General features: G+C 55.0%; 2 protein-coding genes across 2 annotated transcripts in view; one reads left to right on the top strand and one right to left on the bottom strand.

Moving 5' to 3' along the window:
- TGM2 (transglutaminase 2) overlaps positions 1-8,230 on the top strand; it is a 42,464-nt gene extending 34,234 nt beyond the window's left edge. Inside the window, exons 11-13 of the mRNA XM_044985750.1 lie at positions 5,475-5,635; positions 6,744-6,880; positions 7,500-8,230. Of these exons, the coding sequence (XP_044841685.1) occupies positions 5,475-5,635; positions 6,744-6,880; positions 7,500-7,656 (455 nt within the window). The 3' untranslated portion in view covers positions 7,657-8,230. The remainder of the gene's footprint in view (positions 1-5,474; positions 5,636-6,743; positions 6,881-7,499) is intronic.
- BPI (bactericidal permeability increasing protein) overlaps positions 1-12,632 on the bottom strand; it is a 127,084-nt gene extending 114,452 nt beyond the window's left edge. Inside the window, exon 1 of the mRNA XM_044985753.1 lies at positions 12,531-12,632. The gene's annotated coding sequence lies outside the window, so the exon portion shown is untranslated. The remainder of the gene's footprint in view (positions 1-12,530) is intronic.
- Positions 12,633-12,837: the final 205 nt, after the last annotated feature.

Raw genomic sequence — 12,837 nt, 5'->3', positions numbered from 1 at the left:
TTGATAGGCTCTGGCTCTCTGGGCTTCTGCTTTGTGGCCAATGCAGCTCTCAGTGTTTTTCTGCTTTATTTATTTATTGTTGTGGATTTGTAATCTTTGATGAAAGGATAAAGAACATTGTTCAGGTAGAGGGGCCGGAAATGGATTTGGAGATGGGCCAAAGCAGCGTCTTTCTGACTCTCTCCAAACGAGTTGGGCTTATCCGCACTGATCTCTCTTTCTAGGTCTTTATATCGCACTCCTCTGTCCCCTCGCAGAAGAGGTTTCTCTCTCACTATTTCTGCATTCTATTTTCTCTCTCATTAATACATTTTTATTTTGAAAATTCTGACTCAAGCTGCTCCACTCATTGGTATAACCAGGCAACAGGTGATCCCAAACCCATTTACAAATGCATGAAGTGTTAAAGCCAGGTGTTATGGCTCCCAGACCCACACGCGGCTGCCCAATCCAGACCTGGGTTTTACAGCCCTGGACCCATGCTCGGCTGCACAGTCTGGACCTGGGTTTTATGGCTCCCAGACCCATGTTCGGCTGCCCAATCCGGACCTGGGTTTTACAGCCCTGGACCCATGCTCAGCTGCTAGATCTGAGATTACAGAGCCAGATCCTTGAAAACTGGATCAAGTGGACAGAGAGCCACTTTAGGCCATAGCTAGGTCTCTCATAGACTCATGGACTTTAAGGTCAGAAGGGACCATCATGATCATCTAGTCTGACCTCCTGCACAATGCAGGCCACAGAATCTCACCCATCCACTTCAACAACAAATCCCTGACCTATGTCCGAGTTATCGAAGTCCTCAAATTGTGGTTTAAAGACCTCAAGGTGCAGAGAATCCTCCAGCAAGTGCCCCATGCCCCATGCTGCAGAGGAAGGTGAAAAACCTCCAGGGCCTCTGCCAATCTGCCCTGGAGGAAAATTCCTTCCCGACCCCAAATATGGCGATCAGCTAAACCCTGAGCATGTGGGCAAGACTCACCAGCCAGCACCCAGGACAGACAGGCTCGGGGACCTGGATGGTGACCAGCCTGAGGTTGTGCAGGAATGTGAGGCAGCCTTCCTGCTCCTGCAGGTCCAGACAAAGCCTGGGCCAGATGGGCGCATACTGCCTGAAAAACTAACTAGGAACAAGATTTGCCTCAAGAGGAAAGCACTGAGTCTGTGTGAGATCAGAGTTCGCTGCACCCTCGGTGGTTAGAGAGAGGCTGAGACCGCTGCCTATCATGATGACCAGTTGCCTTGTACTCCTGCGTTCATCTGTAGCCATCTGGCTCCTCTTGCCGTACACTGAGATGGTCAGTTCTCTGAGGCAGGGTCCCGCCTTTCGTTCTGTGTATTATCGTAGCACCCGGGGGCTCCTGGGTGCTATGATAATACAAATAAATAATAACAACATCCCTGTACAGCGCCACTGCGGAGGCGTCGTGACCTGTTAGCGCTCCTCTGGAGAGTTCTTAAGGCCTAATATTTCAGGGGTGCTGAGTCCCGCTCCTAGGGTTGCCAGGAGCCCGGTTTTTGACCAGAACAGCCAGTCAAAAAGAGACCCTGGCGGCTCCGGTCAGTGGCTGTTAAAAGTCAGCTCGGCCCCAGGCAGACTGGGGTGCGGAAGGAGGTTTAGGCTGTGGGCTCTGGGTGGTGCTCACCTCAGGCACCTCCCGGGAAGCAGCAACATGTCCCTGTGGCTTCTAGGCGAAGGGAGGCTCTGTGCACTGCCCCTAAGCACCAGCTCCGCCCCCGCAGCTCCCATTGGCCGCGGTTCTGAGCCAATGGGAGCTGTGGAACTGGTGCCCGGGCTCCACACCCTCCCCCTGGCTCCATCCCCACAGCTCCCATTGGCCGTGGTTCCAGGCCAATGGGAGCTATGGACCAGCACTCGGGGGAAGCGTGCAGAGCCTCCCTGGCCACCCTTGCACCTAGAAGCCTCAGGGACATGTCACCGCTTCCCAGGAGGTGCCTGAGGGAAGCGCTGCCTGGAGCCCGTACCCCCTCCCACGCCCTTACCCCCGCCCCAGCCCAGAGCCCCCTCCTGCAGCTGAACCCTACTCTGGAGCCTGCACCCCCAGCCCAAAGCCCAGACCCCCTCCCACACCCCAACCCCCAGCTTGGCCACCCGGAGCCCGCACCCCAAACCCCTGACCCAGCCTGGTGAAAATGCACGAGTGAGCAAGGGCGGGGCAGAGTGAGCAATGGAGGGAGGGGGGATGGAGAGAGAGGGGTGGAGCCTCAGAGAAGGGGCAGGGATGGGGCAGGGTGGGGTAAGGGTGTTTGGTTTTCTGCAAATAGAAAGTTGGCAACCCTACACCCTCCCCAACTCCCCCTGAGTCAACGGGCAGGATCAGCAGCTCTGAATTGCCTTGGGGACCATGTGGCTCTTGAAGGGGCGAGCACTGTTTTCCTATAGCCACATGGGCTAACTTCCATTAACACAGAGTCAGTGGGAAAACAGACCTCAGCCTCTTTATTTAGTCAGTCTAGGTCTTTGCTGTTTACTAACAGGCGAGCGGTTCGCTTTGTCTGCCCCTTGGAAGGGCGTAACATTTCCCATCCTTGGTGATCATTTCGCCTGCCTGTCCAGTTGCTACGGTCCGGGTTCCCAGCACTCCGTTCAGAATCCTGCTTGGTTTTTCTAATCCGTTACCATTACTGACAGTGAAGTTAAAAGAGTTTGGGGGGGGTTGTATGATTTTTTAAACCAGCTGGTTTCTTTTATGTTTATATCACTGTATCTACACTAGGACTTTTGCCTGTTTTAAAAAACCCCAGCACCCTCAGGTATTATTATATCAGCAAAAGGGTTTAGTGTAGACCTGGCCTAAGAAACAATCACAAGCTGAGCCAAGCCCTACAGGATATTTGGAGAATCTTTTGGATTTGGTTCGTGTTGAACTGCCAAGGAACAGAAAAATCCGTTATTTGCCCAGCTCTGGTTGTGAGGGACTCTCCAGAGCAAGGCCTACTCTACGCTAGAAAAGGTTTTCTGTTATAGTTGCACCAGCAAACCCTCTTAGTGCAGACACAGCTTAAACCAGCAAAAAAGTGATTTTGCCAGTTCCCCAAGTGAAATCATCTATATTGCCGGGAATTTCACAACCTCTCCAGATAGGACGGTTAAACACCAGAATAGACTTATAGCTAGAAAGTTTTTCTTGGCATCATAAACTCTGGAATAGTCTACCAAGGGAGGCTGTGGAATCCCCATCACTGGTGGTTTTTAAGAACTGGTGGGACAAACACCTGTCAGGGATGATCTAGGTTTACTTAATCCTGCCTCCGTGCAGGGCCTGGAGAAGATGACGTCTTGAGGTCCCTTCCATACGTTTCTATGATTCTATGGTGTAAATTGGGAGTAACTGCACCTAGGTCAAAGAGTTACTCTGATAGTTTTACAGCAGGGTGAGATCAGAATCAGTCCCTACGGTGATGTAGCTACCTCTGGAGTGGAACACAGCAGCTGTTGAACGACGCACAACAATGCTACCCAGTGGTAAAGGACAGGACTTGAAGAAGACCTGAAGCATCCATCTGTAAGCGTGCAGTGAGTCCAGCAGGAAGCCTTTACTCAAACTGGCATTTAGCCGAGATAGGTGGTGCTCACTCCCCGACTCTGACAAGAAATGCAAGAAGTTCTTTAAAGGTGACAGCTTGTCAAGACCTCAGTTTTACATCTGGTCTAAATTCCATCAAAGGATAGACGCCTTTTAGATTAAACAAGCTAATTGCAGGAAGGTTAGCATAAGGTTTCTCTTTTAAAAGGTTTCTGCTCTATCTAAAATGCTAAACTAACACAACTCAATAGAGAACAGAACAGGCCGTATCAACGTGCATTTGGATTTCCCTTTCCTCACAGGGCACGTTTGCCGAATCTCTTATCCTTTTTCTCTTGCGCCCCTCTGCTCGCCTTCATTGAGTGTAGAAAAGATCAGAAAGAGGTCTGTAACCGTGAAAGTGCTTTGGAATCCTTCTGGAGGAAAGACTCCATTGATGAGAAATTTGCTATTTCGCAACAGACACTGAGGTCTGAGCTGACTTACAGGTCGCCGGTGTCGGCCAGAGTAGACAGGCCTAGAGGATCGTTGCTAGTCATGCCCAGAATCCAGCTCTCCTGAGCACCAGTGCTCTGCTTTCCCCAGTACTCCATGCTGCGCCCTGCCACCCAGTGCCCCGTGGGAACCAGGGTTCCCCGGCTGTCAGGGTTTTGCAACTTCTCTCCAGTTCTCAGTGTTGCTGCTGGAGCTGCCGCCTCCGCAGAGCAAAGGGGCCTGGCAGCCCGGCGTGCCCAAAGCCCGCCCCCGGGAGCGTGAGCGAGGCAGCTCCGCAGGGCTGTTCCTTCTTGTAGCAGCTGGCCTGGAGCTCTGCAGTGTTGCTGCGGTTACACCGCCCTCCCCTGCCCCGACATTGCCTGTCTGTGACATTAATCTGCAGAGCTCCGTGTTGTGTCAGTGAAACCCAAAGGGGCGAGTGGCGACTCACGACCGGGCTGCCCTCCCATCAGCACTCTCGCTGCGGGAACCCCGAATGCAGAGACCATTCAGCAGCTCCCTGCTATCGCACAGCACTGTCACTGAGCAGCCCCATCAGCTCACCCTCCGAGGGGCCCACAACCTGCCCCAACACCGCAGGGAAACGGTGCATTTGCTTGCAGCTTTATCGGGCTGGCCAAGAGCAGCCCGCGGACCCAGGACTGGGTCGGAACCAGCGGGGCTCACAGGCCTCACACACCTCTGTCTATAGCCTTCCAGAGACTATAGATTTGTCTGGAAAATGCCAGCAGTGCAGGGGTTAACAACAGCTGAATGTGAATCCCTGGTTAGTAGTGGAAGTTATGCATGAAGATTAGAGTCACAAACCAGGCCTGTATCTCATCTGATAACACAGGACTCATTCCTCTGTTTGCAATCACTTCCACGGTGCCCCTCCACTGAAAGCATCCCACACCCAAGATCTGGGGGCCCTGGCTGCTGGCGTAGCCAGCTGTAGCTTGCTCTTCTGCATGGTTCTTGAAGCAGACACCTCAGCATCATCCCTTGCTACACCAGTGCTACTCCTGCCTGCTCCTGGCTTCCCAAGGCCAGCTGCCCTGGGCACAACCCCTTTGGATTTCCAGTTCCTCTCCTCAGACTTCCCGCCTCGGTATTGCCATCAGACTTTGCCACTGTCATGCTAGCTTGTCTCTGGGCACAATCCCAACCCTGGAAAACCAGACATTCCACCACATTCAGAGCCAGGGTGGGGGGCGGCCCCTCCCACTGACGTGGGTCTGTGGCACCTGCTTGTGCCAGACCTGAAATCACCCCCTTTTCTCTGTCATTTCCATCCCTGCCTACTGACTGCATGAGCTGCAGGGAGACAGCTGGCCCCAGACTAGGTGACGGCCCAGCCCCCGGCTCAGTGATCCTTGGGCACCAGGAAGCCAGAGGGAGTTGAGATTTTGGGGGACAGCTAATCTGGATCTTTTTCACCTTTCTCTCCAGAAAAGACCGTGCCCCTGCGTATTCTGTATGAGAAGTACGGCAGCTGCCTGACCCAGGACAACATGATCAAGCTGGTGGCCCTCCTGTTTGAATACCAGACCGGAGATATCGTCCTTGGGGTCCGAGACATCTACATAAAGAACCCGGATATTAAGATTAGGGTAAGGGCTTCAGCACGTCCCCGTGCTGGCACTGCTGAGCACGTGTCCGGTCCCTGCTCAGCTCCGCAGACGTGGAGGGGACTGGGACACATTCTCAGCCCAGTATCCTTGGTGTTAGCCAGGCAGCAATAATGGAAGAGATGCAGCTTGCAGCAAACGCTCCTCCCCCAATGCCTGGTATTGAACTGACATCCCTGCAATCAGACAGGGAAACCAGCCTTGCTCTGCTGCTGCACTGGGAGAGCGCATGCCTCTGGCAGTCCTGTCCTGGCACCTGTGTCCCAGTGCACACGGGAGTTCGATGCAGAGCCACGTCAGAACTGAAAAGCATCAGCACCTCCCTGGGCACCAAACCAGAGACCGAACTGCCAGGCACTTCCCCCAGCTCCCAGTGCGGCCTGTTTCACCTCACTCAGCACTGGAAAGGAGGGGGAAACCCGGCAGCCTCCCGCTCTCCCACAAGCCCCCCCGAGGGGCTATTGGCTGAGCAGCTCACAAACAATGCAAGGGGGCTTGAGCCCGCAGAGGGGACCACGGCCCCGTGGTGTGAGAAGAGGTCAGGTGCCAGCTGTGAGGGCAGAGAGGCGAGACCGGCGCTGAGAGGAGCAGGCTGGCGTGGCCAGCGCTGGGAGGGGTTTGCAGCAGGTAGGTTATAGAGGCTGTCAGACGGGCAGGGTGCATTGCCACAGCTCTTGGTGACTCACACACGCAGCCAGTAAGCGCAGAGCCAAGCCAAGCCATGGGGCCAGGAGCCGCAGTAACCGGCTTTGTCTCACTAGAATCAATGAAGCAGCTAATGCAGACACGGCCTGTCATGAGTGGTGCTACTTAATGACTTCCCTCCGGGCCAGGGGTGAGTGTGTGTCTGGAATGTTATACACCCAGTCAACATGAACCAGGGCAATGGAAGGGAGCGTATGCGCACACACACACACACACGTACGCGCACACATGTACACGCACAGGTGTGCACACACAGTACACGCACACACACACGTACGCACACACACGTACGCACACACACGTACGCACACACACACATTCTCTCTCTCTCTCTAATGGCAAAAGGGACTTCACTGAGGATCCAACTGATTTCTTTGAAAAACAGGTGTTAGGGGAACCAATGCAGAAGCGGAAGCTGGTGGCAGAGCTCACCCTGACTAACCCCCTCTCGACCCCTCTGAGCGGCTGCGTGTTCACCCTGGAGGGGGCTGGTCTGACCGAAGGACAGAAGACCCAGGAGCTGTAGGTGTTTTCTACTCCCACTGCGGGGTTGGGCTGCTGGGGGGGGCAGGGGCCAAGGGACTTTCGAGACTCATCGAGAACTTTGCCCAGGGAAGGCGCTTGCCCCACCCCAGCCCCACGTCAGCCCGGGGGCTGCTGTGGGGAATGCAGCGGGGGTGTGAACTCTGTGAGATTGCAGCTGCTCCTGCCCCAGTGACAGTCACTGAAGGGACCGGCGGAGGAGGGCTGGCGGGGGAAGCTCAGACCAGCCGCCCCCAGCAGGAGCTGCTGCAGGGAATAGCGGAGGAGCCGTACAGAACGGTCCGGGGGCATTTGGCTGCAAGTGTCCTGCGAGTCGATTTGCTGCAGTTCACTGAGGACGCTCAGTTTCATCTCCGATATCACAGGGAAAATTCCCCCCCACCCCCCAGTTTGTTTTGCTGCTCCCCAAGGATCTGCCCCTCAGGCTGGTGCTGCCTATGAGGACCAAAGGGACAGGCCTGTCCAGTGTCCCAGGGGCTCTAAAGGAGATGGGCTCCCGACAGGGCCACGCGTGGGTCTGGCGAGGGTACTTGCTAGTGACCGAGTTACGCTGGCGGGTGGTGCTGGGGTTTGCTGATTTTCCCTCTGTCCCCTGCAGCGCCAGCCCCGTTGAGCCGGGGCAGGAGGCAAAGGTCAGGATGGACTTGGCCCCCACGCTGTCTGGCCTGCACAAACTCGTGGTGAATTTCGAGAGTGACAAGCTGAAGGGAGTGAAGGGCTATCGCAACGTGATCGTCGCCCCGCTGCCCAAGTGAAGCCGCCTGACCCATGCTCGCCTGACCCTGCCTACGCCAACATGAGCCTCCTCTCAAGAACTAACGACGATTCCTACAGAGACCAGAGACCTCGCCTCGCCCTGCGCAGCCGGTCCCGGACGCCAGGCGCCTCCGCCATCCGCTGGGTTCAAAAGGACTTCACTGAACTGAGCTGCCAGCCATTGACCAGAACAGCTCCTGGAGCTGGCTGCTCCTGCCAGAGGTGCCTGGTGCAGCCACCACACCCCGCGCGTCAGACACTTCACCAGTCGGCCACGGTCAGATAGCGAGGAGAAAATCAGTCCAAGCTGACACAGAAAGCGGCGGGGAGGGGAGGCGCCAAGGGAGAGAATGGTTCTGGGGAGCGGGAACCCCAGTCCCAAGTAGGGTGACCAGACAGCAAACAGGGGCGGTTCTATGTTTTTTACCGCCCCAAGCACGGCAGTCAGGCGGCCTTCGGCGGCATTTCTGCGGGAGGTCCACCGGTCACGCAGATTCAGCAGCAGCTCTGCAGGTGATGTGCCGGTCCTGCGCTGGCGTACCCGCCGCCAAATTGCCGCCGAAACCACGGGACTGGCAGACCTCCCTCAGAAACGCCACCGAAGGCGGCCTGACTGCTGCCCTCAGAGCCACTGGCAGGCCACCCCCCGGCTTGCCGCCCCAGGCACGCGCTTGCTGCGCTGGTGCCTGGAGCCGCCCCTGACAGCAAGTATGAAAAATCGGGACGGGGGTGGGGGGGTAATAGGAGCCTATATAAGAAAAAGACCCAAAAATCGGGACTATCCCTATAAAATCAGGACAGTTGGTCACCCTAGTCCCAGGCCTCCTCACACACATTTGTTGGAGCTCTCAGCAGCATTACCAATGGCCCCTCAGCTGAGCGGGATGAGTCCAGATTGAATCATAGAACCATAGAATCTCAGGGTTGGAAGGGACCTCAGGAGGTATCTAGTCCAACCCCCTGCTCAAAGCAGGACCAACCCCAACTAAATCATCCCAGTCAGGGCTTTGTCAAGCCTGACCTTAAAAACCTCTAAGGAAGGAGATTCCACCACCTCCCTAGGGAACCCATTCCAGTGCTTCACCACCCTCCTAGTGAAACAGTGTTTCCTAATATCTAACCTAAACCTCCCCCACTGCAACTTGAGACCATTGCTCCTTGTTATGTCACCTGCCACCACTGAGAACAGTCTAGATCCATCCTCTTTGGAACCCCCCTTCAGGTAGTTGAAAGCAGCTATCAAATCCCCGCTCACTCTGCAGGCTAAATAACCCCACTTCCCTCAGCCTCTCCTCATAAGTCATGTGCTCCAGCCCCCTAATCATTTTTGTTGCCTTGCCCTGCCCTGCCCTGGAGAGGATATGATCAATCTACACCAAAGCAGGACTCCACTCCCTGTCCTCTGCCACGCCCAGCTGCAGGATCTGCCTCCCTTGGAGGCTGCATTTGCTGATAGGCTGGGATCCCCTCAATGCGCCGGGCCCGTCTAGGGTGCAGAGACCATGCTGCAGAGAACACAAGGCTCCTCTTCCTTGCAGGTTACCCCCCATGTCCCACAGGCAGGCGTCACGCCCTTAGTGACTCCTGTATTTTTAGGGCTGGGTGTTAGGGTGGCCTAGAAGCTCTCTCTGAACCTCCACCTCCATGTGTTCTTTGTGTTATGCGACATACTCGGGGATGTGGCGTGTCCACCTGCCAGCTGTGCTTGTGGGTTTTTTCACATAGCCAACGCACGTCCTAGGCTCCCATGCACAGCTTCTCAGTGACTTGCTTTGAAAACGTGGCCCTTAGAGCCTTTGTGACCCCAAGTCACCTTCCACCTCTGCTCAGTCCCCAGCTGTTTCAGCAAAGCCTTGGCCGCCTGCCCCGCCTCCCAGCGGCCCAGGCAGGGCCAAAGGAAATGGCTTTAGACAATCGGCAATCCCCCTAGACTCCCTCTGGGCACGACTCAGCTGTCTGGGGTGCGTTGTATCCTGACCGGTGCAGGGGCACTTAGAGAACAGAGTGGAAAACCTCTGGCGAAAAGAGCAAGGAAATGAACAAAGCAGCCGGGCGATTTTGGCTTGGCAGGGCAGTCAGACTCGTCTGAACCCCTGCTGTTGTAAAGCACGAGGGTGGCAGACGTGACTTAACCCGACTGGTCACAGCATGTTCCAGAGGCCCGGTCCGGAGTGCCCACCAAGGCTCACGGAGAGGTTCAGTATCATGCAGGATCAGGCTCTGTATACGTTAACCTCTCCACGCCACCCAGCCCAATGTGCTAAACAGTCAGTTCCCTCCCTCAAACCCCCAATAAATCCCTTCTCCCAAACCTCCAGTAAATCCCCCCAAACCCCAATAAATCCCTTCCCCCAAACCTCCAATAAATCCCTTCCCCTGAACCCCCAGTGAATCCCTCCATCCCTGCAGAAGAAAAGGCACTTTGGAGGGCAGGGGGTTATTGTGAAAGGAGCATCTCCTTGCTGTGGGATCAGCTCGCTGCTGTGGCAGGCGCCTGTGCCTTGGCAGCAGTCCCCACGGGAATGGCCGGGGGCACCTGGCACATCTCACAGTCCTGGCAGCGCACCGCCATGGGACATGTCCGCTACATCATTCAGCAGTGAAGTGGTTAATAAAAATTGGCTTCACCTCCTGATGGGGGGGAACACGATCTGTGGCCGCTTACATTTGTTATGGGGTGTGGGAAGAGTTAACCCCTCCCAGCCCCGGGGCATTCCTAGCAGCACTACCTGGCATCTATGCAAATCGGGAGGCATTTGAACAGGTCTGGAAAGTTTGCAGTTTCAAAACCATCACTTCTTCTAGAAGTAAAACCTCCTTTCCCCCAGCTTTACATACTCAGCTGGGAAGCTGAGCAGAATTGATAAACTAACGCGCAGGAAGACAGACACTTTTATAACGGGATTGCACAGGGCCAGCGCTATTTCGTACCAGTTATCAGTGCCGGGAAAGTGCTTTTGAAACCAGCGAGGTGGAAAAAGGATTGTATAATGTGAGCAACACTGTGTTTGTTTTCGATGCACATTATATGTAACCTCTCCTGTGCAGAGAGGGCAGCACATGCGCTTTTCTAACCCTTTCTACTACTGTCACGGCAGACACTGCGTGCCGAGGGCTGGACATGACACTGACATGAATTCACTCTGTAAGCACAGAATAAAGAGTTTATTTTTCACTTTCAAAATCTGACTTACTGCATTCTCAGCCTCCTGCGCCTCAGGGGTCTCCCAGTAATCTCTCTGTCTGGCTTACAGCCGGCTGGGAGCAGGGGTGTTTTTCCACTAAATTAATATGAAATTGCGTTTTCTGTCCTCCCAAGGTGAATTGATGCCCCCAGTAAAATGCTGGGTCAGTGGATTTTTTTTCTACGTCAATTCATGCAGGAATCCAAACAAGCCACTCTCTGATTCCCTTCTAAATAGCTCTCTCCCTGTTTCTGTAGCCACAAAGCCAATACATTCAATGGCAAAAGATTACATTGACAGAGAGTCACAGTTGCTCGGTGGTCAGTCATCCCCTTTCAGAATGCTGAATTGAGCAAATCTCAAACTTTGGAAAACCAGGAAGTGCAGAGTTAAGGTTGCCCATGCAACCTTAACTCTGCCCTCCTTCAGCTATGCCCCAACACGTCCCAGTAACACACATACTGTTATTCTGCCCACTCCACAGGTGCTGAAATATACAAGCTCCTCACCTCCTTCTACACCACATTCAGCCCTCCCCAGGATTCCATCAAACATTATTGAAGGACAAAGGGGTGAAGGGATGGGAAGGTTGCTCACAGCAGCTTCCCTCTCTTCCTCGGGAGCTGGCAGCAGCCAAAGAGGATTGCTGGTGTACACACCAGGTGCAGCCAGGGGGTTAGGTGTGCCAACACTAAACAGCGGAGGCAAGAGCTGGGCCTGCTTGGTAGAAGTGTCTGTCAGAGGAGGAGACGTGTGGGTTACTTTGTGGTGTGTGACAGAGCTGTGATTGTGATATGAGGAAATCCACGTTTTGCAATGTGTGAAAGCAAAGGGCAGAGCAGCAAATGTATCTTCCGGATCCAGCATGCATCATGTCAGTGCCGAATTGCGTATGTTCGACACAGAGCGGGGCACAGGGGTTGTCAGTCATGAGCAGAGCAAGCTGAGGGTTTATTATCTGCATGCACTCCCGGTACCGCGAGTGTGGGCGGTGTCAGGCGGAGCTGAACTGGACGGTGATGGCAGTAGTTGGTCTGCGTGGTAGAGGTGTGTCTGCAGATCTGTGGAGCCCTTTGTGGGTGTGACAGAGCTGTGGGGAGATCTTTGCTTTGCAGCCTGTCGTGTGTGAGGAAAGGGAAGAGGTGCCCGTGTCCCTTTGGGGGGGCAGCATTTCTGTGCAGAATTGCCCAGGGCAGGGCAGTAGCAGGGCACAGAGCTTTTATGACAAAGGCTCCTGGCAGCAGTGAGCTGGAAGGGAAGAGGATCCTAATGCTTTACTGACGGTGAAAGGAAAATGGAGGTTGAGCTGGCAGCCTGGGGTAACAGTACATCCGCGTTTTAGCTGGGCGGTGCTGTCCCCACACTAGCTGTGCTCTAGCTGGCTCACTAGAAACATGCCACACACCCGCCTGGGCCCCTGGGTGTGTAACCTGGAGGCTAGGCCAAGCCACTGCCCCTGCCCCTGCTCCCTCAGCTACACAGGGACACAGCCTCCCCTCAGGAATAGCCACGTGGGACTGCCCCACGAGCCAAGCGTGAGCATCTCTGAGCAAGCGACACCCAAAGCCCGTCACAATCCCCTTCCCCACCGCAAGCCCACGCAGCCCTGCCCGGAGCAGCTACGCTGACGGGACCTTGCAAACGCTTCTGCAGCAGTCGGGCTAGATAGAAAACACCTGGTCCCCTACCTGGTGGTGTCTTCTGTGGGGACAGGACCAGCCCACTCGACGCTGGTGGTGGGAACTAGGCCCGTTCCTTCCTCTGGACCCTTCTCTCCTCCCAGCCCTGCCTGAGGAAGTTACTCAAAATGGCTTCCTCTGCTGAGCCCATGATGGGGGCGGCTCAGCCAGTCAGGGATCTTGTGCAAATGCCCTGATGCCAGAACCCAGGTAGCCCAGCTCCAGCTCAGGAAATCACCACACAAAGCTGGGCCCATGTCACTGGGGCCACCCACAAAGTGGCCAAAGGCAGCAGCTGCTGAGCGGTAGGATAGCC

Source organism: Mauremys mutica, chromosome 13, assembly GCF_020497125.1.
Source record: "Mauremys mutica isolate MM-2020 ecotype Southern chromosome 13, ASM2049712v1, whole genome shotgun sequence".
NCBI classification, from domain to species: Eukaryota; Metazoa; Chordata; order Testudines; family Geoemydidae; genus Mauremys; species Mauremys mutica.
The sequence above is the reverse complement of the archived record's forward strand: the minus strand, read 5'-3'. Positions and strand labels throughout refer to the sequence as shown.